The 25,494-nt window shown below is 36.1% G+C and overlaps 1 protein-coding gene across 4 annotated transcripts in view; it reads left to right on the top strand.

The window, feature by feature from the left end:
* Window positions 1-25,494, top strand: part of LOC147822779 (uncharacterized) — a 130,006-nt gene that overhangs the window by 53,199 nt on the left and 51,313 nt on the right. For 3 of the 4 annotated variants that reach the window (XR_015445073.1, XR_015445072.1, XM_087195430.1), the window contains exon 1: window positions 24,912-25,488. The exons of the other annotated variant lie outside the window; for it this stretch is intronic. Coding sequence is in view for 1 of the 3 variants with exons in the window: in XM_087195430.1 (XP_087051556.1) it covers window positions 25,472-25,488 (17 nt within the window). In the remaining 2 variants the exon portion in view is untranslated. Of the gene's footprint in view, window positions 1-24,911; window positions 25,489-25,494 lie in introns of those variants that run through there. 4 annotated transcript variants of the gene reach the window in all.

The raw sequence follows: 25,494 nt of genomic DNA, 5'->3' as shown, positions 1-25,494 counted from the left end.
TATCTAGATATAAGCCTATATATATATACATATATATGTATATATATTTATTTACACATTGAGGTCTTATTAAATGTCACAGTATTAAATAATGCAAGCATAAAAAGTCTGTTAATATCCTTAAGTAGAGAGTAAGGATTCATTCTTTCATACCATGCTATCATAATGTCAAGTTTACAGCAGGTATTCAATAAATAGTTAAGGAATTAAAAAATGCAGAAGAGGAAAGTTGATTAATATAAAGTGTCATAGAATCAGGCCATAGAAGGCTCAAAGCAAACAAATGAGCAAATTAAACAAAAATGAGATGCACTAAATTCAGAAGCCAATGTTTTAAATGTTTGTACTCCTGGGGAAATTCTAATCTCATCTAGTTACTGATCTAGCAAATACTTATATATATATATATATATATATATATATATATATATATATATATATATATCCCTGCCCTGCCCTGCTAGGTACACTAGCAGGACCTGGGTGTAGAGTGAGTAATAAGAGAAACACAGAGTCCAGCTTCTTGGAAAACTTGGAGTTCAGTGGATAATATTTGAAACAAATATATGGAGTATTGACAGATATTTATAACTACAAATTCTCTGGAGTGCTATAAAGGAAAAAGGGCTTCCATTCTTGCTCCTGGTTTTAGTCAGCTTGGGCTACTGTAACAAAATACCATAGAATAGGTGACTTGAAAGGCAGAAATTAATGTTCTTACAGTTCTGGAGGTTGGAAGTCCCTGATGAGCAGGTCAGCAATGTTCAGTGTAATAACAACTTTTTCTGGCTTAGGCAACCTTCTCACTGTGTTTTGTCTGTGTGTCCTTTCCACGGAGTGTGTGCACAGAGTGAGATAGAGATTTGATGTCTCTCTTTTTATAAGATTAGGCACCTTATGAGAGCAAGCCTGGCCTCTGTGTCCTCACTTAATCTTTATTATCACCTCATAGGCTCTATCGTCACATTGGGGCTCAGGGTTTCAGTATATGAATTCTGGGAGGATACAAATCTCAGTCCCCAACACTTGCCTTCAAACTGTTCCTCTAAAAAGCAACTAGGGTGATCCTTTATAATGTAAGGCAGATCATATCACTCTCCACAGAAAAGCTTGCAAAGGCTTCCTGTTTCACTCAGAGTAAAAGCCAAAGGACCTACTATGACCTCCAATGCCCTATTCCATCTAAATTCCATCTAAATCTACCTTCAGCTCTTAGCAATTCTCCCCCAAATCATTCCAATATCACATAGCTATAATATAGGCAGCAGTCTGCATATATTCTTGATTGGCCACCACTCATTTGGGTGCAGCATGAGGGTAGTTGAAGTTTAGTAGTGAATGTAGAACTCTATAGCATTTATTTTACTGGCAGTGTTCTGTTCTCAGCAAATTTGATGAACTTATGGGATCTGAGAGTGAGGATTAGTTTTGAATTGGCCCTCTCTAATCATTATATGAATTTTATCTCTGTGGATGTTTCTCTGGAATATGATTATGTGACCAGAGAAGACCCAATTGGCTACTAAATTTCTTCATCTATAGGTGGGGCTGCTTCTCATTTTGAAAGGCTACAGCCTCATCTGAATTAAGGATGGAAGAGAGGATGAATGAGTCACCAGGGGCAACACTGTAGATGAAAGGTGTAATAAAAAGTACAAGTATTCTAAGGACTATGTGTGAGCTTTTCAACTATGGATATTAAAGGTATTTATAACTTCTCCATGACTGGTCATGACTGTTCTAGCTAAAAAGAGAGGTAGTTTAAAATGGTAAAGATTTGGGGGATAACAAAGTTGAATTGTCCAAAGTCCTTGGCCTGTTTTCCAAATTCTAATAAATATGTAATCCAACCCACCTATTCTAGGACAGAACGAACATTTTATTTGGATGCAATACAGTGTACAATTATAGCTGTTTTTATAATTTTCGTGAGGCACAAGTTACTGAGTGTTACTATTGTACAAGGTCAGAAAATGGATAATAAATATTATTGCTGAATTTTAACACCTAGAAAGCATCAATCCAAGGGCAATAAAAAAACCCTGAAAACGACATTAACCAGTTTAGGCACAAATATAAAAATGTATGTAAGTAATATTCCTGAGGGTAGCAACTTGATACATGAAAGTACTGCAGACCTACAGGTACACTGGTGCACAGGTTTGGGCTGGGAATATAGAGTAAAAAGAAGATGCTATATTCCCTATGCTGCATACTGTTTTTGATAATTGCTGCACTTTCTTTAAGTTGCTGCTATGATCAATTTAATTTTTAAGCAAAGTTTACCATGAAAGAGGAATTGCCAAACATTTGCAAGTTTAGCTATGTGACTTAAGGGATCTCTGGTAGTATCCTACTTACCTCTGTTGCTATCTGTAGCCCTACCTGACTGGTAGAAAATTTAAGAAATGTAAAAGAGGACCTTAAATGCATTCCACTACAAAGAGGGATTGTGCCTGAAACCTTGTGACAGGCCTCATTCCCACTGGCATGATTGAGAATGTGGGCGATTTTGGCTTATATCTTCAGCTTGACGTGTTGGACCTTAGCATATTTGCAAATTAAGCAGAATTTGACCTCTGCCAGAATATCTCATATGGTGTGTGCAAGTCCTCTCCATGTGCACAGCCACATTTCCACCAATGCATAAAACTTACTTAGGTACAATATAATAGACAAATACTGCTAAGATGATGCATGTGACAGGCAAGTTGAGCTGGTATGTCTCGTCGGGCATATAGCATGGTGTTGAAGAACTCCATGGTCTACACATTTGGGTTCAAATAGCTGATTTAGATCTCATTACCTTTGTGACCTTGGCCAAGTTGTTTGACTTCATTTTCTTCAGTTTTCTCATCTGTAAAAGACAAGGATCATGGTAATTTCCATATAGATAGTACTTACATTACAGAATTGTGAAGATTACATTACAGAATTGTGAAGAACTGATTCATGTAAAAGTACTTAGAAATATGCTAAGTACATGACAAGCTCTCAGAAAATGTTAACTTTTGTGATGATGCATAGGCTATGTCGTGATGAGAATATGGTCAGAAGCCCTTGACCTTGAACCTGAGGTGAACATGAAAGAAAGGGTACATGTTTGCTGGAACTATGGTTTCTTGGGTCTGTAGACTTTAATGCAACACATACACATTCTACTTAATCAGCAACAGAGGCTTAAAGTGGCCAGTACATGGTGCTGACATAGTGAAACACTGTTATTCTGTAGTAGTGATTGGTTTCCAAATTATTACTACTTTTGTGCTGTTTTGAGACTTCTGTCATATTCAAGTACCTCCCTCACCAATTGTAGTGAGTTTTTGAAAATGTGGTGAGAACATAGAAAAGTTGAGGTTATTTGTTTTATGCATTCTTTAGATACAACTCACTCCAACTCTTTAAAATATCTTTACATCTCACCAATCAGAGGCTCCTGCTTCTTCCTTGCTAATTTTTAATGAGTTGACTGACTGATCGATTTATTCAACAAAACTTTTGAATGCATGATAATAATAGCATTTGGTAGATGCATACTCTGTGCTAAGTGTGTTGAAAGGGATTTAAAAACATATCTTACTTGAGGGGCCAGGGATTTAGCTCAGTAGTTCTGCCACCTGCCTTGCAAGTGCAAGGTCCTGAGTTCAATCCCTGGTACAAAAAAAAAGTATATCATATATGTGTGTGTGTGTGTGTGTGTGTACATTTTAGGTATAAAATACATTTACACTTACCACTGGGTGTTTGTACCAGAACATGATGTATCTTAGTTCTTATTTTTTCTCCCATTACCTGAGCACCCTTCACCCCCACCACCCTTCCCTATTTACACAGAGTTTGATTCCATTTTTAAAAAAGCACATCTTACTTGATTATCAAAAGAATGTTTGCAGAAAAATCTTCGATCTCCATTTTGCAGATTAAATTTGAGATGAAGTACAATATCTTACTCAAAGTCGTATATCTTGTCAGTGGCAGAATTTAAACTCAAGCCCAGAGCTTAAATCAAAGCATTATGTCATACTGCTTTTCATGTTAATAAGCCCTGTGCCAGATGCTGGGGAAACAAATGTGAAGCAAAGGTTCCAATTTCAAGGAGATCAGTTAAGATCAGAGTCTAGTTATATGCACAAAGTTTGGCAAGACATTGGGATAAGCACTAAGTATTAATGTAATTTACAGATTGATAAGGGCTTTACAAATACACAGTGACTAACACTTGTATTACTGTAGATCCAAATTTTCCTTCCTCTTTTCCCTCATTCTTATCAAAATTTACCTCTGTCATGTTTCATTTGGTCAGGGATCTAATATCAGATAGGCAGTTGATAAATAATTGGGTGTAGGGTTACAGTGAACTAAAGTCTCATATTCCACATAAAGTACAGGGTGCTTCTAAAGGTAGCATCTTAACTGAAAAGGACTGACAAGGAAGCATCTCAAGTACAACCGAAAAGCTGTTAGGTTATGGCTCATAGTGTGACATTCATTATGTTAAACCACATGGCCCGTCCTTTATGTGTAGATAGTTCTGTGTGACAACTATGTACATATCCCCTAAATTTGTTGAAGGGAGGAAAATTTCTCAACTCTGTTTACTATCTCTAGCAAACTCTACTGTCTCCTTTACCACTTGATTTCACCTTTGAGAGAGTGTAGGCAGAAAAAACCCCCTCAATATGTCATAAAAGTGGACAATTGGCTTTTAGAGTCAAATCTGGCAATATGTCCAGGAAATCTTTTGGAAAATAAAAGGGCTCTTGGTATTTCCTTCTTGTTTTCAGATAATGAATTCAGAAAACCTCCCCCCGCCAAGCTGAAAAAAAAATGTTTACCCATCCTTCTGTTTTCCAGTCCAAACTGGTATGATAACATTCAGGAGGTCAACATTTGAAAATGGTTTTTGAAAAAGAAAACCACCCACACTCAAAAAACTATTTTCCTTCCTAGTAAATGTAATTTTAAATTTCAAAGGCAGGATTTAGGTCAGTGGTTTGGGTCATTTTTTATTTTACTCAAACTGGGCCACTCTTCCCTTACTGTGGAATCCAGAGGAATCAGAAAGATGTCAGGTAATAAAAATCCAGCAAGGAAAAAAAAAAAAAAAAAAAAAGCTGGAACACACTCTTCCCAAAGTAGCATGCCCTTAAATTCTGCTGACTTCAGCAGGATTCGTACATTAATAACGAAGGGCAGAGTCTGGTCCACTGATTTTATTACCATTGAAGAAGAGATTTTTCTGACTGTAAAATGGAAAAATATAATTTATGATTCAGACCCAGGCTGACAAGATGCACAAGAGATGGAAACTTACCTGCTCGTGGCTTTAAATGTAATGATATGCAAGTGAGGGGAGCCCAGGGGCAGCCACACATGACCAAGTCCAGAATGACCTTTCAGCTGCTGGAGCATCCACAGCATATGGACGTGTCACCTGAGAGCATCTGCAAGGAGGTTTCTTACTACACGGAAGCAAGACAAGGTGTGGAAGGCTGACTGGACAAGTGACCTTTACAATCTGTCAGTCTCTGTTATCATCATAAATCATTTCAGCGCAAGGCAGGAGCCAAGAGGCCTACTTTTCACCTCATACATAAAGCTTTAGTTTGTGCATGCTGACGCTTCACCTGGACTAAACTCCACTGATGGATGATGAAAATATGGAGGAGGTATAAAAATGAGGTTCCTTGGAAAGCCCTTTGCCATTTCCCCTCTTTATCACCCCCAACCAGCTGTATGTATATTCAAATTTGTATGCTGACTGGCCACATCTGTTTGACCATTTGGTTTCATACGAATATGCTGTTTTCCTCTACTAAATGTCCCAGAGCTGTGGTCCTTTGGCTGACAGATGAGTACATTTTAGAGTCGACTAACATGATCCCTATCAATTGATCCATGCTTTTTTTCAGTGTTTGTGATGCTGTTAACATATAGACTTTTTAGTAGGTTGAACTTTAATGAGTATGTTTCTCGTGATCATGCCAACTTTCTCTTTATGCAACTCCTTTTTGGGAGCTCATGTGTTTATTCAACAAACATAACTCAGTGCTTGGTACATAGTAGACATTTAATTAGGGTTTGCTGAATAGATGAATGGCTTTTTATTCATAGAAGATGTTATATTTGAGCTGGATTTTGAAGAATAAATGGAATTAAATAAGTGGTGGCTTTTTTTGATGGAGGGGACACAGAGTGAAGGTAGAGAGGTAGAAAACTATGAAGTGTGTGTGTAACAGAGACAGACTCAAGGCCAGATTTTAGAACTTTAGGAGGGAAACAAACAAATATATGTTGAATGAGTGAATGAATGAATGAGTAAGTGTTAGGCAGTGAACAACTAGAAAGAATGACAAATTATAGCCCTTCACAGAGCATAAATATAATAGGGTGATTAGAACTATAAACAACTGATGATAAATGAAATTCATTCATTCAACAGCTATTTGCTGAGTAGCTACTGTATTGGGATTCTCCAGAGAAGGACACCAAGTAGCCTGCCTCTCTCTCTCTCTCTCTCTCTCTCTCTCTCTCTCTGTCTTTGTCTCTCTCTCTTGTGTATGTATATATATGTATATTATATATGTATACATACAAAATATAAGCAAAAATATAGCATAGGTAACATAGGTAAAATTCACTGTTGGATTAATGTGGGATGAGAAATTATTATGACCTGAAGGCTTCTTGGAGCAAATCTCAGTACTTGGTATATAGGACATATTTAATTAAAAATTTTGGAATAAGTGAATGGCATCTCATCACATAAGATGCTGTATAGGGGTTGGATTTTGAAATTTACGTGAAATTACAAGTGAAGACGGGAAAGAGCAAGATGTAGGAAAGTACAAAGTATTTTTGTGTTGTGGACACTAGTCTAGAACAGCTGAGTCATGGACAATTAGAAGAACTGGGGACAAGGAATGTAATGAAGACTCAGCTTCAAAGGGAGGTTGAAGTCAGACCATAAAAGACGCTGCATGTAGGCCGCCGAAATTGTGTGTCATTTCATAGTCATTCCTGAACCATCAAATTTTTAAAGGAAGGAAAAGTGAAGTCATGTCAGCAATTTAGAAAAGTATTCGCCAAAGGACAGTCTTTTAAACACTTTTTCTTTGAATATTGGTAGGTGTTATGTGGAAAAATCGACTTAATTTTCAAAAAATATTGAGACATGTTATGTTAGGCAAAGTCAAAGACGTTTTTATTTCAGCAATACAATAACATGATAATAAGCACTGCAAAGCACAAAAGATGGATATAATATGTTGGTTTCCAAGTAATTTTGGCTATGGGATTGTTTTTCATTGCCCATCTAAATGGAGTAATAGTATATTGCATATAGTTTACTGGAAACCTTGTGTTAGGAAGAGAACACTTGTTGAGAGACATGTATTGGATGGAAGGAGTGAAAGAAAGGAGGAAGATGGCTTGGAAAGTAATAGAATAGCCACTATTGAGAAGTAAGAAGGATCTGACTGGGACTGTAGTAGGACTGTGGAATAGAGACTCTTCTGAGGTAGAATCATATGATTTGTGACAATGTTTGGGGGATGGGATTGGGAGGTTGTGAAAAAGAATAGAAAATTTAGTGCCTTGGACAATGGGAAAATGGCGATATCTTCTAGGGTAGAAACCTCAGAATAGATTTAAGTTTTAGTAGAAAGATGAACTTGAGAGACTAACTTTATTTAAATTATTAACTATCAAAAGATATTTCAGAAGGTTGATACAGTTTGATTTCATTATGTTCAAAATTGTATTTGTATATTAATTTTTAAAATTTATTAATATTTAAGACATAGAATATAGTTTGTCAGGGTGATTGTTCCATGTGACTAGAAAACAATGTATAATTTTTTGTTGTTGAATGAAAGATTCTACAAGTAGCAACTTGATCAAGTTGGTTGACAGTGTTGTTTCCATCTTGTTTTTATTGTCTTTCTGTTTACGTCTTCCATTACAGAGAAGAATGTGGAAATATCCAATTGAAATTGTGGCTTTACTTTGTTTTTGAAGTTCTTTTAGGTTTTTTTTGGTATTTTAAAGATCTGCTAATGAGTACAATTCCATTTATAGTTGTTATGCATTATGAAATGTCCCTATAAATGCCTAAATATTTCTTCTGCTGAATTATACTTTTTTAAATTTATATATTAATTGGTACATTTTAGGTATACAATACATTTACATTTATCATTGGGTGCTTGTACCTGAACATGATGTATCTTGGTTCTTATTTTTTTTCCCCATTACCTGTGCGCCCTTCACCCCTACCACCCTTCCCTATTTACATAGACTTTGTTTCCATTTTTTTTCTTTCTTATAATTTTTCATTTCCCTTCTTACATTTTCTCTTCCCCTTCTGCCACCCGTCCACCTTTGGACCTTTTCTTATTTCAAATTATCAATTATTTGCTTTAATAATTTTCATCCTTATTTACGCTTTTAGTTTCTCACACTAGAGATACTATTTGGTATTTACACATGTGTGTCCTATTTATTTCACTTAAGAGTATGGTCTCAATATGCATCCATTTATCTATAAATGACTCTAGTTTGCCATTCTCTATGGCTGAGTAGTACTCCATTTTATAAAAAAAACACATCTTCTTTATCCAGTTTCCAGTTGATGGGCACTTGGGCTGTTTCCAAACCTTAGCTATTACAAACCGTGTTGCTATAAACATAGGTGCACATATATAGCTGTGGTATGATTCTTTTAATTCTTTGGGGAAGATACGCAGTAGGGGAACAGCTGGGTCAAATGGGACCTCTAGTCCTAGTTCTTTGAGGTGTCTCCATATGGATTTCCACAGTGGTTGCATCAGTCTGGACTCCCACCAACAATGGAGAAGGGTTCCTTTCTCACCACACCCCCGCCAGCATTTGTTATTGGTTGATTTCTTGATAGCAGCCATTCTTTCTGGGGTGAGGTGGAATCTCAGTGTTGTTTTCTTCTGCATCTCTTGAATGACCAGTAAGGTTGAACATTGTTTCATATATTTATTTACTGTTTTTACTTCTTTGTCTGAGAAATGTCTGTTCATTTCAGAAGCCCATTTTTGAACTGGGTCTTTGAATTGGGGGGGTCTGATTTTTTTTCAATCCTTTATATATTGTAGAGTAGTAGACCTTTATCTGAGGTACAGGTGCTAAAAATTTCTTCCCATATTGTAGGTTGTCTCTTAGCTCTGTTGGTAGTTTCTCTTGCAGTGTAGAAGCTTTTTAATAAGATGAGATCCCAGTTATTGATTCTTTGTGTTAGCTCCCGTGCTACTGAAGTTTTGTTCATAAAGTCTTTTCCTATGCCAGTGTCATTGAGAGTTCTACCTAACTTATCTTCCAGCAAGATTACTGTTTCTGTCTTGATATTTAGCTCTTTAATCCACTTCGATCTTACTTTAGTGCATGGTGATAGGTATGGGTCTAGTTTTAATCTCTGGCAGGTTGAAATCCAGTTTTTCCAACACCATTTATTGAACAGGCTATCTTTTCTCTAATGAGGGCAATTGGCTCCTTTGTCAAAGATGAGGTGGCTGAGTATGTCTGGAGTTGTTTCTTCGGTATCTTCTAATCTATTCCACTGATCTTCGGGTCTGTTTCTTTGCCAGTACCATGCTGTTTTTATCACAGTAGTGTAGTATAGTTTCAAGTTGGGGATTGTGATACCCCCCAGCCATGTCTCTGTTGCCCAGAATTGCTTTTGCTATTCTAGGTTTCTTCTGCTTCCAAATGAATTTTTGGATTGTTTTCTCTAGTTCTGTGAAGCATATTGTTGGAATTTCAATTGGTATTGCATTAAATCTATATAGTAGTTTTGGAAGTATGGCCATTTTCACTATATTGATTCTTCCTACCCAGGAACAAAGGATATCTTTCCATTTTCTTATATCCTCTTTGATCTCCTTCTTCAGACTGCTGTAGTTTTCAGTGCAGAGGTCTTTTTCTTCCTTTGTTAGGTTGATTCCTGGATATTTCATTTTTTTAGATGGTATTGTAAAAGGAATTATTTCCCGAATTTCTCTTTCAATGGGTCTGCTATTTGCGTATAAGAAGGCTATTGTTTTTTGAGTGTTGACCTTATATCCAGCTACTCTACTGAATCTGTCATTTAGGTCTAGAAGGCTTTTGACTGAGTTTTTTGGGTCTTCTATGTAAAGTATCATATCATCAGCAAATAATGACAGTTTCACTTCTTCCTTTCCTATCTTTATTCCTTTTATTTCTTTCTCTTGTCTAATTGCTATGGCTAATGTTTCCAGAACAATATTGAACAGGAGTGGTGATAGTGGGCCTCTATGTCTTGTTCCTGATTTTAGCATGAAAATTTTCAGTTTTTGACCATTTAATATGGTGTTGGCTGTTGGTTTTTCATAGATAGCCTCAATCAGGTTGAGATAAAGACCTTTTATTCCAATTTTCTGTAGTGTTTTTATCATGAATGGGTGCTGGATTTTGTCAAATGTCTTTTCTGCATCTATTGAGATGATCATATGTTTTTTTGTCTTTGACTCTGTTAATATAGTGTATTACATTCATTGCTTTACACATGTTGAACCATCCTTGCATCCCTGGGATAAATCTGACTTGGTCAGGGTGTATGATCTTCTTGATGACCCTCTGTATTCTGTTTGCCAGTATCTTGTTGAGGATGTTTGCATCTATGTTCCTTACGGAGATTGGTCTGTAGTTCTCTTTTTGGCTTGGGTCTTTCCCTGATTTTGGAATCAAAGTAACACTTGCTTCCAGGAAAGAATTTGGAAGCCTTGCTTCCCTTTCAATTTCCTTGATGAGTTTAAAGAGTAATGGCAATAGTTCTTCTTTAAACATCTTGTAGAATTCAGCAGTGAAGCCATCAGGACCTGGGCTTTTCTTTGTTGGTAAATTTTTTATTACATTTTCATTTTCACTCATTGTTATTGGGGTGTTTAGAATTTCTATGTCTTCTTCATTTAACTTTGGCAATTCATATGTATCTAGGAATCTGTGGATTTCTTCTGTGTTTTCTATTTTATTAAAGTACAGGTTCTCAAAGTAGGTATTGATGATCCTCTGAATTTCTGCTGGATCTGTTGCGGCTTCAACTTTTTCATTCTTAATTGCATGGATCTGAGCCTTTTCTTTCCTTTTTTCAATAAGGTTGGCTAAAGGTTTATCGATTTTATTTATTCTTTCAAAAAACCAGCTCTTCGATTCATTGATGTTTTGTATTGTTCTCTTAGTCTCCATTGCATTGATTTCTGCTCAGATCTTTATAATTTCCTTTCTTGTACGAGCTTTGAGTTTGTTATGCTCTTCTTTTTCTAGGAGCTTGAGGTTCTGCTTTAGGTTATTTAACTGAGTTCTCTCTGTTGTCCTAATATGGGCATTCACTGCTATGAATTTCTCATGTAGAATTGCTTTCATTGTGTCCCACAGATTCTTGTATGTTGTACTGGCATTATCATTTACTTGTAGAAATTGTCTAATTTCTTCTTTAATTTCCTCTGTGACTCATTGTTTGTTCAGGAGGGTGTTATTCAATTTCCATGTGTTTGTGGGTGTTTTGCAGTTTCTTATGTTATTGATCTCCAATTTCATTGGACTGTGGTCTGATAATATACAGGGGATAATTTGAATTCTTTTACATTTACTTAGATTTTCCCTATGAGCTAGCATGTGATCTATTTTGGAGAATGACCCATATGCAGCTGAAAAGAATCTGTATTCTGATTTTGTGGGGTGGAACAATCTATAAACATCTATTAAGTCCATTTGTTCAATAGCTTGGTTCAGTTCTAGAATTTCATTGTTAATTTTTTTCCTAGATGATCTGTCTATTTGTGATAGAGGGATGTTGGTCCCCTACTACAATTGTGCTAGTGTTTATTTGGTTTTTCGTGTCCTTTAATATTTGTTTTGTATAGTTGGGGGCATTCATATTTGGTGCATAGATATTTAGGATTGTCATCTCTTCCTCTTGGATTGTTCCCTTTGCAAGGATGTAGTGACCATCTTTGTCTCTTTTAATTAGTTTTGGTTTGAAATGTACTTTGTCTGCAATTAAGATTGCTACCCCTGGTTTTTTCTGGGATACTGTCATGTGGAGAACTGTTTTCCATTCTTTTACTTTCAGTCTATGAATATCCTTTTGAGTTAGGTGTGTTTCTTGTATGCAGCATATTACTGGGTTTTGCTTCTTAATCCATTCTGTCAGTCTGTTTCTTTTGATTGGTGAATTGAGACCATTAACATTGATAGGTATAATTGAGAGATATTGACTCATTCTTGCCATGATGTTTTATTGTTGTTGGCTCTTTTCTTATTTTTCCCCCTTTCCCTTTAGTGCCTTACATTGTGTGGTGTCTTCTCTCTATTGGTCCTCATGGAGTTGTGACCTTTATTGTCTTTTTCTAGGATATTGCATAAAATTGTTTGGAGTGCTGGTTTGGTGTTCATGAAATTTCCCAGGTGTTCTTTGTTGTGAAAGTATCTAATTTCCCCATCAATTTTGAAAGATAATTTTGCAAGATACAACAGTCTAGGTTGGAAGTTATTTTCTTTTAGGGCTTGAAATACTTCACTCCAGGCTCTCCTTGATTTGAGGGTTTGTGTTGAGAAATCAGCCGTGATTCTGATGGGTTTCCTTTGTAGGTGATTTGTTTCTTTTCTCTAACTGCCTGTAGAATTTTGTTCTTCTCTTGGGTTTCTGGGATCTTGACTATTATATGTCTAGGTGTAGATTTTTTTGATCATGGCTGGGTGGAGATCTATATGCCTCGCTTATCTGTGTGTCCAATTGTCCACCTCTGTCTGGGAAGTTTTCCACTATTACTTCTGTGAACAGTTTTTTGGCAGTTGTACTTTCTCCTGTTTTTTCGTGAACTCCTATCAGTCTTATGTTATTCTTCTTTGCATCATCTAGCAGCTGTTGGATTGATTTCTCATGGTCCTTTATTATCTTTAGGAAATCTGTTTTCATGGTTCTTAACTGCAATCCAGTCTTCTATATCTGATATTCTGTCTTCAGATTCTCTTAGTCTGCTCTGCATGCTTTCAATGGAGTTTTTAATCTCCTGAATATCTGTTTGAATCTGTTTCATGGATTCCATTTCTTTCTTATGTTGGGCGATCATGGTTTCCATTACTTTCTTATGCTGGGCATTCATGGCTTCCAGCATGTTTCTGATCTCATCTATCTTCTTGTCTGTTTCTGCTCTAGAGCCTCTAATCATGTCTTTCACTCTACTCACCATCTCTGTAGTTATCTGGGAGATTATTTCTGCTTTGAATTTTTCTAGAGCTTCATGTATCTGCTTTGTTACTTCCTGTGCTATCAGTTCAGGGTGTCCAGGTGGTTGATTATCCGACTTTTCCACCTCATTTCCTCCAGAATTTCATTTTTGTGGTGTGGAAGCCTGCGTTTGTGCCTTGCTTAAATGTCTTCTCATTTTTGTTTTTGGTACTGTCCTTGGTTTAATTCCTGGGTTGATATTTCAAAATTGCTTAATGCAGGTATCTTTATTGCTTGTGTTTAAAACCCTTGTGGAATGATTGCTTTTCAGAGGTGTCTTCCAGATATGGCTTGTGTTTAGGTTTTGAGGCTCTAATGACTCTGAGGCTATTTTATTTTCCTCATGCCAGGAAGGAAAACTGATTAGATCAATCACAACATGTTAGGCCAAATTTTACAATCAGTAATACCATAGCTTCAAGCGCAGCTTAGAAAATGACAATTTGTGGTAGTTATTAATCTGTCACATTTAACTATGTGAAGTATAATCCCCTGTGCCTCTGTAGTGTGGGACCAGGTAGCAAAAGGGCCCGGGAGGGGGGGGATTGGGCCTTGCAGGTGCCTGTGAGGCTAAGCGGAGCACTGGATGAACGCGGGGCTCCAAGACGCTCCTGGGACCTCACCATGCCACGGGGAGGAACTGGAACACAGCCGAGGAGCTTCAGGCTGCCTGGCCAACCCGTGGAGAGAAGCACCGGATGAAGGCAGGGCTGCTTGGCTGAACCCGAATTATACTTTTTTGATATTATATTGTCACTTCAACTTTCTTTTGATTGGTGTTTGCATATACATGGAGAGAAAAAAATACAGAGAATATTTAAATTTTTAAAAATATGTTATTCCAAATGACACGTTGCCATTAATCCCCCTCAAAATACTGACTCTTGCTTACTACACACTTATCCCTTTGTTCTTGCCACTTTCTGAAGCATTTCTGGAAGAAGGCCTGTTTTCATGTGCTGTGGTGGCTGTTTTGATGCCCGGAATCAATTCGAAACATTTACCTTACGTGGTTATTCTAACTTTGGGCAAGCTCCAGAAATGGCACAGTGCCAGATCTAGTGAAGAAGATGGATAAGAACACACTGTAATCTTTTTATGAGCCTGCCTTTTGGTCAGATGGCACTCGACAGCAACATTCACTGTATTTTTTTAGTCACACTTTGTAAAGACTCTCATGAAATAGGACTTCTAGAACTGCTTCAGAAAGTGGCAAGAATGATGGACCAAGAATATTTGAAGTAAAGGGAAGGGAAATTATGGCAGTGTGTCTTTTACAGTATGAATTTTAAAAAATGATTTCACATTCACCATATTTTGATCACATTTGATATATTTTCAAGCTTTTATAATTTATACCTTTCTAGATAAAGTGGAGACTTAGAGTATAATTAGATCTTTCTTTTCAAAAATATCTAATACAGTAATTACATTTTAATTGGCCTATTTAGACCATATGTATTTACTTATTGACATACTTGGATTTAAATCTACCATATTGTGACTTATCTTTTGTTTGTTCCATATGTGCTTAGCTTTTTCTCTTTTGCTACTTTATTTTGATTCAATTTTACCTCCACTCTAAGCTTATTAGTTGTAGCTCCTTTAAATTTTTCAAGATTGCTCTATTGTTTCAAATATAAATATCAAATTTAACTTACAGCAGTCTAAGTTGAAATGATAATATAGTATTCCACATATAGTGTAAAAAATCTTTCAATAATATACCTACATTTCTTCTTTCATACAATTTGTGTTTTTGAAAGGATATACTGAATTTTACTCATTTGTGATATTATTTTTATCTTTTATATCTAGATGTTATAAATCCTATAAAGCAATATCTGCTTAAAACAGTTATTTAAAAAAGCAATTAAAAAGAAAAATATGTCTTTAATATATATCACCTTTTAAAATAACTTTCTCATGCTCTTAATTTTTTCTGTAAATCTGATTTCCAACTGGTATATTCCATTTGATGGAAAATTTTCTTTTAAGATATTTTGTGCGTGCATCTCCTGATAATTATCTCAGTTTGGGTTTGTATGAAAAAATACTGTATTTTCCATTCATTATTAAAAAATAGTTTCTCTGTGTCTAGAATTCTGGGTTCACTTTTCGTTGTTTTTGTTCTTCTTAGGCTTTTTGTTTTGTTTTGTTTTGGTACTGGGGATCAAACTCAGGACCTTGTGCTTTTGAAGCAGGCGTGGTGCCACTGAGCTAAATCCTTGGCCCTGGGCTCCTTAGGCTTTTAAAAATGTAACTCTAATGTCTTTGGGTTTGTATAATTTCTAACTAAATGTTTGCTATTCTTCCCTTCGTTCTTCTGTATGTAAGTTCCTTTTGTCCGTGGCTACCTTCGAGATATCCTTTGTATCTCAGGTTTCATCGGCTTCACCATGATATGTCTTGGTGCATCTGCTCATATTTATCCTGTGTGGAACTTTGAGTTTATTAGATCTGTTGTTTGCTGTTTGTCATTGTTTTTAGAAGATTGTTAGCTGTATCTCTATAGATTTGTTATGATCCATTTTCTCTCTCTTCTCTTCCTTTGACTTTAATAGTACTTATCATAGAGCATTTCTCCATTTTTTAATCCCCCACTCTTTCTTGTCTTTGTGTTGCAGTTTTTAGACATGGTCAGCATTTGTTCTATTTATTATTTTTTCCACATTCCCCTTTGACAAAGAGCCATAGTGAGAAGGGAAACTCCTTATCACAGCTGAAAAACAAGGCTTTAAATCTCAAAGAAATTTTTTGGCAAATGAGAGACTGATTGACTCAGAAAATATTAGGGCATTTCTTTGCTTATCATGACTCATGGTCTGCTTCGTCCTCCCTCACAGCAGCATGACTAGTGACAATTGACTATTGGTTCCTCAGGAGGTAAAGTAATGGTACACAATTCTCACTCCCAGTAAAAAAATCACTTAGGAATATACTTTGCACTTCTGCTGTGGTGGTTTTGGGGAGGACAACTGAAGTTTGAACTTTGTAGGGACAGTCACTTCACTTAAACAAGAGTGCAACCACATTTAACTTTCATCAATCATAACAAAGTGGAAAAAAACCTTGTAAACACATAGATGAAACCTACTATTATGACTATTTTCAGTTATATTTGAGAAATTCTAACAAAACTCATAGAAAATTTAAATGATCATTATGAGAGAAAATATGGTATAAAAATGCAGTGAATAGTCCCAAGCATTTTGATCTAGAAACGGCACAGAAAAGAGTACATATAAATACATACAAGCTATTGAGAGAAGAAAATTTCCCAGGGCTTGCACATGAAGAAGGCATTTTGTTGAGCAGAGAATAGAAAACAGTTGTAGGCAATCTGTATTTCTACTCAGCTGGTCGGAAACAGCCTCAGATGCAAAGGTATAAGTAGCCAGGAAGTTGGTCTTAGTCTAGTTTCTCTTCCTGTTACCTGAGACTGAGTATTTGTAAATGAAAGAGGATTGTTTTGGCTCATGGCTCTGGCAGTCTGGGTGCCAGTGAAGGCCTCATACTGCTTCAACTCATGGTGGAAGGCAGAAGGGAAGCAGATACATGTGGAAGAGAGGGAGGGACAAAGGGGATGAGATGTTTCATAACAATTCACTCTTGTGAGGACTAATCCATTCACCATGAGAGCTAATCCAGTCTCATGAGAGAGAGGTGGGAGGTTGTAAGGTGGCTCCCATCTGCCAACATGGCTACATTATCAACCAGATTTCACCATAAGTTTTGGCAGGGACAAATCATATCTAAACCATAGCGCAGGTGAAGTCAGTCTCAACAGTTGCTATGTCATAAGAGCTCCCATCAGGGACTCATCATTCTGTAAACTCTGGTTGTTCTGTAGGAAACTAGTACTTTCAGGCTTCTGCACAGGAAGCACTATCATGCTTGTCTATGTGTCCCCAGCACCTAACACATCATACAGAGCACTATAGACACACAATCCATATTTGTTTAAGGAAGAAGTACATGATCTCCCAGGTGTGTGTGAAGTACCAGCACTCTATGGAAATTACCTGGGGATCAGGCCTGGGTCATGTATCTCTCCTCCCTCGCTGAACCTCCTTTTTTCGTAACCTGATGGTGAACTCAAGATTTCAGAGAAAACAGAAGTTTCTAATTATGAAATCCTGGGGACCCTTTTATCTTAGAGACATGGGAAATTGTTGATGCTTGAGGGCTGTACTTAAGTGGTTTTAGTTTTAGTACATAAGAATATTTTTGAGCTTATTTCCTGGAAAAGAGAAGGTGAATAAACTCTTTATGTTGTAATAGCATATATGGATCTCTATAAGGAGAAGCTTGTGTATTTTATTTGGCAGGAATAAATGTTAAAATAACTGTTGTAAAAGTGGAACAATTACCCTTTGAAACTGAGCTACCTGTTAATTGGAAAATATTTTGTATTAGTTTCCTATTGGTGCTGTAACAAATTTGGTAATTTAATACAACACCAATTTATTATTTTACATCCTTTTAGGTTGAAAATTTGACACAGATGTTACTAGAAGGAAATCACAGTGTTGGCAGGATTACTGTATTCCCTTCCGAAGGCTTTAGGGAATGATTTCTTTCAAGAGTTTTTCAATTTCTAGGGAGCATCCTACATCCTTTAGTTTATGGCTCCTTCCTCTGTTTTTAAGGTAAAAAACATTGTGTTCTAGACCATTCTACTCTAATGATATCTTCTTCTCATCACAGTTGTTAAAGTTTCTTCTGTTTTAAATACCATGTGATGAGATTGGGCCTATTGAATAATCTCATGTCCTCTTACCATATGAAGTTCATAAATGTGAATCACATCTGAAAAGTCTCCTCTGCCATGTAAGGTAACATATACACAGTATTTAGGGATGAGGATGTGAACATTTCTGGAGAATCATTACTCTACTTACCACAGACCCCACTGGACACCTATATTTTAGGAATGTTTGGGGATGTGGGTTAGTGCAGAAATGCTTCTTTTTCCATACAGAGTGTCTTTGTCCTTCAACTCAATAAGACAAATGTTCATATTGCAAATGCCAGAGGTTACAAAGAATTTACTGCTTAGAGAGGAAAAGGACTGAAAGTTTTATTTATAAATATTGTGCTTCATTTGGCCTAAAATATGTTGAAATGAGATTTTGTTCTTCTCATGAGGGTTTGACAGAGAGATAACTGTTTTCACATTAAACTGGTATGTTCCCTACTTCAATTACAAACTCTGCCACCGCATTCTCTATTAGGACTTTGGCATTAGTTGATGTTTTTGGAGTATATGCATATGTGGACAGTGGGAAATTTGAATCCTGACATTCTAGAGTTAGACATTATCTATTACAAAAGATACATCATTTTGACTTCATTTGTTTTTTAAAAAGGCAAAATATCTCAAACTGCAATATTACTGACACATATTAATGACACTAAAACAAATACATAGGGATTCTGAAGAAGATTGGTAGAATTTAAGGGATTCAGTTGGTATACTTTCACACTGTGTGTGTCAGTTACTTGCAGAGGAAACATTAATAATCTGAGATGAGTGTGACCTATATTTGTCTGAGTATGTAAATAATAAAGTCCTTTCGCCAAAAGCTAAAACTGTTTATAGCCTGTGGAGAATTTCATAGTAACTATTTTTATCCTGTTATTTCTCTGAATCTTATGTAAACATCACTTGAAGAGGATTATCTGCAAGCAGGAATTAGTTAGCATTAAAAATAAGATATACTCAACAAGCTTTCAACAGAGATACCATTTTCCAAATTGACATGCTGTCAAAGGCTTTCATGGCTGTGAAGATACCTTGATGTCAAAAGTGGGACCCATGCCTCAGTCCCAAAACATCCTTGCTTTCCATACAAATCTCTCTTGATGAGTGAAATGAATCCCATGTGCCTTCCAATATGTGTGTGCGCGCGTGCGTGTGTGTGTGTGTGTGTGTGTGTGTGTGTATTGGACGTCTTGGCCAATGAACAGGCAATTTCACTAAATCTCTGACAGCATTGCTTTATATTCCTGAATATTTAGGAGTGAACTGAACTGTTTATGTAATTACCTGCCTGTGCTAATAGTCAGTATAGAAGCATTGCTATAGCTCTAGAAACAAAAAAACCCCCAAACAACAACACAAAAAACAGGATTTCAAAGGCTCCCATGTTATTTGCTGTTCAGTGGTCCTGGGTCTGTTTCCTTAGTGTGAGGTGAAAGGTCACGCAGTATGGCTGTTGAGTGAGGCCTCAGAGCAAAAGGCCTCATTCTATGTCCTGGCATTGCCATATTTCTGTTGTGTGATTTTAAGAATGTCACAAAACCTCTAAAGACCTCCAGCTTTTCATTTACAACATGAGGCTAGAAACCATACTTATTTCACAGGACTTTTGAGAAAAGCAGTTCATTTGACATGTGTAGAATGCTTAGAACAAAAAACCTGTCACAAACTGAGCACAACGGGAGTTACCATACTATTCTTCTTTGAGGTCATTTTGCAGATCAAATATTTTTATAAAGAGTCATGCAAATAATTTTTTAGTAAACTGCAGTCCTCTTAAGAGATCTACATCTCTGAAAGCAAATATAGAAAATGACTTAAATAGTGAAAAAAGTATCTCACTCTCAACAAACTCATATCCCCTGTGCTGGCAGAGCACTGGACCATGTCTGTGTCGCTTCGGTGTTTAATCAGAGCTATGTCATCACAGAAATATGCTTCTTCTGCACCACTTACACAGGGCTGGGATTAGGATGAGATGAATGAGGCACTGAACTCAAGCACCAATAACAAAAAGCAAAACAAAACAACAACCACTCAAAGTGAATAACATTCCAGTACTAGGAATTGAACCCAGAGAGCACTAAGCTACATCCCAGATCTTTTTACTTTTATTTTGTGACAGGGTCTTGTTAAATTACCAAGTTGCCTGACTGGGCTTGAACTTGTGGTCCTCCTGCTTCAGAGTGCTGGGGATAGCAGGAATGCACCACTATGCTTGGCTATTAGACAATATTTTACAATGAAAATTAACACAAAAATCTACAATGAACAAAATAGCCAAGAAACACCAATATCATTGTTTCTGATTTTTACTGTGGTTTCAACCTCCAGTACGGCTTGGGATGCTACTGGGTAATACAATAATGCTACCCATATAAAAATCTAAATTACTCAGAACTATGTGAATAGCAATAATAGTTAATATTAACGTGAGACTATGTGCTTGGCACTAAGTGTTTTAACCAAAGGAACTCAAATAATACAAATGCCACCATTTTCTTATCATTAAACTGAAATTAAGTGACTTGTCATAGAAAATACTGGTGGATTTGAGATTCAAACCTAGCGGTCTGGCCATATGCTTACAGTGCCATTCTCTCAACTACTCCACCTATGTTCCTCAGATGATTCAGGGACCACTCCATCCAAGTATTTGTAGGTACTTACTAAGATGCAGACTTCTAGGCTCCATGCAGATCTACTAAATCATTTATAGTTCATTGACGAGCTCCTGCTCTCCTTCTCTCTAGTTCACTTTCCTTCTGCATAATTCCATCCCTCCGAACTTCAACACTGCCAGGAGCTTGTTTATCCTCTCAGCCTTTACGTCTGTATGGATTGGTTTCTACTTGTATGTTCTAACTTCCGGAGAGCACGTCCATAAATGTGAACACCTCATGGTAATTGTTGCTTTAAAGTGTGAATAGCATGCCTCAAAGCACTTATGTATTTTATAATCATGTTATGCATATGTCCTTTATTATGAAAGTACTGAATTTTGGCCAATCAAATATTTCTTTTTCAAGGATGGTGTTATGGCCACTTATAATTAATATGACTATCAGTACACCTAGATTTACATCTATCATCTTTCAGTTTGTTTTCTTTAGAAAACTGTTTAAGACAGTTTGTACCTTTTCTATCCTTTGTTTCTTTTATTTCTTTTCCTACTTTTATTGTATTGATTAAATGTCTTATAATTTTATTACATCTCTACTACTGACTTATAGCTTTCCTTTTTAAAGAAGTGGTTGTTCCTAGGGTTTACAGTGTACATCTTGAATTTGTATTCATCTTCAAAATATATAATGCCACTGCATGTGTATTTAAGAACCCGAACATACTTCCATCCTTTATGTACTTTTATTATTATTATTATTTTTTGGTACAGGGGATCGAACTTGAGACCTTGGGCTTGCAAGGCAGGTGCCGGAAGCCCTGAGCTAAATCCCCGGTCCTGTCCTTTCATTATTGTTGTCATACATTTTATTTAAACATGTGATTAAATCCATACACTATTGTTAGCAATTGATTCACAACTATCAGTTATCTTTCAAAGAAATCTTTAAAATGAAAAATGGACTTTTATGTTTGCTTCCATATTTACCATTTCTGATGTTTAAGTTTTTGTGTAGATTCACATTTTCATATAGCATTATTTTCCTTCTGCCAGAAAAATTACTGATAATAAATTCTCTCAGATCTTCTTTTTTTGTCTGAAAAAGTCTTTAATTAATCTTTATTTTATATATATATATATTTTTGCATAGGATTCTTGGTTGATGGTGTTTTTATTTCAGTGATTTAAAGATATCACTTCCGTTTCTTCCTGCTTGTGTTGTTTCTCACAGAAAGTGTGCTGTTGTTCTTACTGTCACTTTTTATATGTAAAATTTTACCTCGACATTTTTAAGATTTTCTCTTTATTACAAGTTTGGAGGAATTTGAATATAATGCGATTTGAGTTGATTTTTTTTGGTATGTATTTTTTTGGGTGTGTGTTGAACTTCATGAATCTGTGGGTTTATAGTTTTCATTAAATTTGGAATTTTTTGCTGTAGTTTTTTCAAAAATTTCCCTACACTTTCTACTAAATTAGAACATGCTATTTTCCCACAAGTCGCTTATGCTCTATTCATACATATATGTTATTCATATTCATATATGTTAGTCCTTTTTTCCTCTGTTTTACTTTGCATATTTTCTATTACTATTTCTTCAGATTTACTGATTTATTTGTCTGCAGTGTGTAAACTATGGTCATTTTCATCCAATTACATTTCATGTAAGATGTTATTTGATTTGAATCTGCTTTGTATCTTCCATTACTTTTCTAACTGTGCTTATGTTCTTTTCTTCTATCTTCTTGAACATATTGGTATATTTATTGTAATTTTTAACGTCCTTGTCTACTACGTCTGTTATGTTTTCATTTTTTGTTTCTTTTGATTGATATTTTCCTCTTAAAAATGAGCCATAGTTTCCTACTTCTTTTCATTCTCATAATTTTTGACAGGATGCTTACATTGTGAATTCTCTCTACTTGGGCACTAAATTTTGTTTTATCCTTTAAATAACATTTGGCTTTGTCCTGGTTATGGGCAAATTATTTGGAATCAGTTTGATTTTTTTTTTTTTTTGAGTAATGCTGTTTAAGTCTTTTTAGGGCAAATCCAAAGGCAGCCTTTAGTCTAAGACTAACTTACTCTCATTCTAAGTCAATATCACACTGAGGACTCAATCCACTTTTCCATGTGTTAGGATTTCTTTCCAACACATGTTATTGTTGGAACAAACCCATTCTTGACTCAAAAACTCGAGGGTACTCCTTCAAATCTCGAGAGGTATTTATCTATGTGATTCTTCTTTGTTCTGTCTCCACAAATTCCAGCTGCTTGGAACTCCTTGAGTTCCAAATTCTGTATCCTTACTTTAGCATGACCTTTTGTTCTATAGCTTCCTTTTTTGGGCTTACAGCTTGATAAATTTCCAGGCAGTAGACTAGACAATAATAGGACTTGTGTTTCATTTCTGAGCTTCCAACTGTCAAATATTTGAAGACCACTGTTTCCCCTGTATTTTTGTAGTTTTCTAATTGTTTAAGGTAGGAAGATTAATGTGACCTGCATTACTTCATCATAACTAGAGTTAGAAGTCTCCTTAGAAATAGTATTACTTAGCTAAATCTTGGAAACAGCCCAAATGCCATCCGCCGATGCATGGATAAGGAAGATGTGGACTGTTTTTTTTATACAGTGGAGTACCACTAAGCCTTAAAGGAAGATAAACTTGAGACATTTATAGCTAAATGGGTGCACCTTTAGACCATACTCTTAAGTAAAATAAATTGGACACATGTGTAAATATCACATTGTTTCTCTGGTATGAGAAACTGAATGTGTAAATGAGGACCAAAACGTATAATAGATATTGTAAAATAGGAAGAAAATGTTCAAAGGGGAAGGGGAATTAGGGAGAGGGTCAAGGGAAAGGAAGGAAGGGAAAGAAAAAAATTAGAAAAGAATGAAAAATGGAAACAAAGCTTTTGTAAATAAGGAGGAGTGGAGGGGCTGAAAAGAGGGAAGGGGAATGGGAAAAAATAAGACTTTGTACAGGTACAAATTCCCTATGATGAATGTCATCATTATGTATACCTAAAATGTACCAATAAACTTAAAAAAGAATAGTATTGCTTAAGGTTGGGCCTAATGGTGCATGCCTGGAATCCTATCACTATGGGAGGCTGAGGCAGGAGCCTAGCATGGCAAATCAGTGACTTAGCAAGACCCTGTCTCAAAAAAAAAGAATAGTAATATTTAAACATTAGGGCATATATATATATATATATATATATATATATATATGTACACACACACACACATATATATCAATCTTCACTGCAATCCTTCTGTTCTCATAAGTTAGTGAACAAAACTGAGGCTCAGAGAGAGAAATTAAATAATACTAAAGAATCTTGTAGCATAGAGCAGTGGTGGTGAACCTATGGCATGTGTGCTGGAGCCAGATGTTTATCAGTGAAAGCTCTAAAAGGTTCACCATCATTGGTACAGAGTGTAAGAACATGTGGTGGCCGAGCCAGCATCCTGGGTTCAAATATTGACTTCTCTATACCGTCATGACCTTTGTGTATTTGTTTCAACATTTATACCAATAATATTATTTAATTCATGGAGCTGCTATGTAGACCACATGGATTAACATGTCATGAGCTCAGAACAGTGCCTGGCAAGTAGTAAATTCTCAGTAAATGTTAATGCTATTATTTTCAAAGTCACATGCCTATGGTGGACTAGGGTCTGAAATGGGGTCTCTCTAGCTCCAAAGTTCATTTGTTTTCTAGACTCATGAACATGTTTTTATAAAGACTTGATGGAATCTGGTTTTAAAAGAGTTTTGGTCTTTAATTACATATATACCCTGAATTCTTTGTTTTAGTTTTCAATATATTCAAACATAAGAAATATTTATGATGTAGACTCTCCTCCCAGTTGTACAAGTCAGTTTAGGAGCAGTGACTTAGGTCTAAGAATATAAAAACTGAAACTAAAGGCTTCCAGATCAGTCTACTATCTCTAGGAGGCCAATGCTTTGGTAACTTTGGCAAGCAAAGAAGTGTAAATATCTTGGATACATCATTTTTTTCTCCCTTTTGTACTTTAGGGCACTCTTTTACCTTAAACTCATACTATACCAATTCAAGTCAAATTCAATTCATAGCCCATGCGAATATTTTAGATGGCACCCTTGCTGGAATCATAATGTTCATGGGGGTTGCACTACTTTTTTGTAATTTCCTTTCAGATTCAGAAATATATGGAGAACTATTTGGATGAATAATTAGTCTCCTTCAGGAAGTCATATTTCTATTTAGATGTCTTGAGAACATAGTGCAAAGACATTGACTTCTTCTTTGGCGGGGGTCTTAAACTTATTTGTTGAGACTATCTGAGGAGCACAGTGTTGAAACTCCTACAAAAGCCCCCAGGACTAAAGAAATTAAGTGATTAGAGGACTAGAGATCCGCCCATTCTTTCTCCCCAGCCTGTCTACATTGCTAAGGTCTTAAAATGACTGTTTTTTCTTACCAACATAACCTTTTCTCAGAATTGCCGATGATGCGTCTTTCTAATCAAAAGGATAATTATTTTAAGGCCAGAATGTTTTTCTTATAATCTAGGGTCACTTTAGGCCTTTAAGGGTTTACTTTTAAAAATTTCTTCATTTCTTTTGTGTCTCTGTCATTTCCCTTTATGATTACATCTGAATGGAATTTCTTCACTTTAATTATAAGTCACCAGTGTACTTCACAGCTTGCTCCCCAAGCGATGAGGAGCAGCTGGTTCTTCCATGAGGTAGAGAGCCCTGGTGACGGCCGCTCTTCCTTCTGCTGAGAAGCCCTGTTAGGAATGTACCATGTTTACATGTAAGT

Source organism: Heterocephalus glaber, unplaced genomic scaffold, assembly GCF_053883595.1.
Source record: "Heterocephalus glaber isolate CG9 unplaced genomic scaffold, H.glaber_assembly_v1.0 deba00001608, whole genome shotgun sequence".
Lineage (NCBI taxonomy): Eukaryota > Metazoa > Chordata > Mammalia > Rodentia > Bathyergidae > Heterocephalus > Heterocephalus glaber.
The sequence above is the reverse complement of the archived record's forward strand: the minus strand, read 5'-3'. Positions and strand labels throughout refer to the sequence as shown.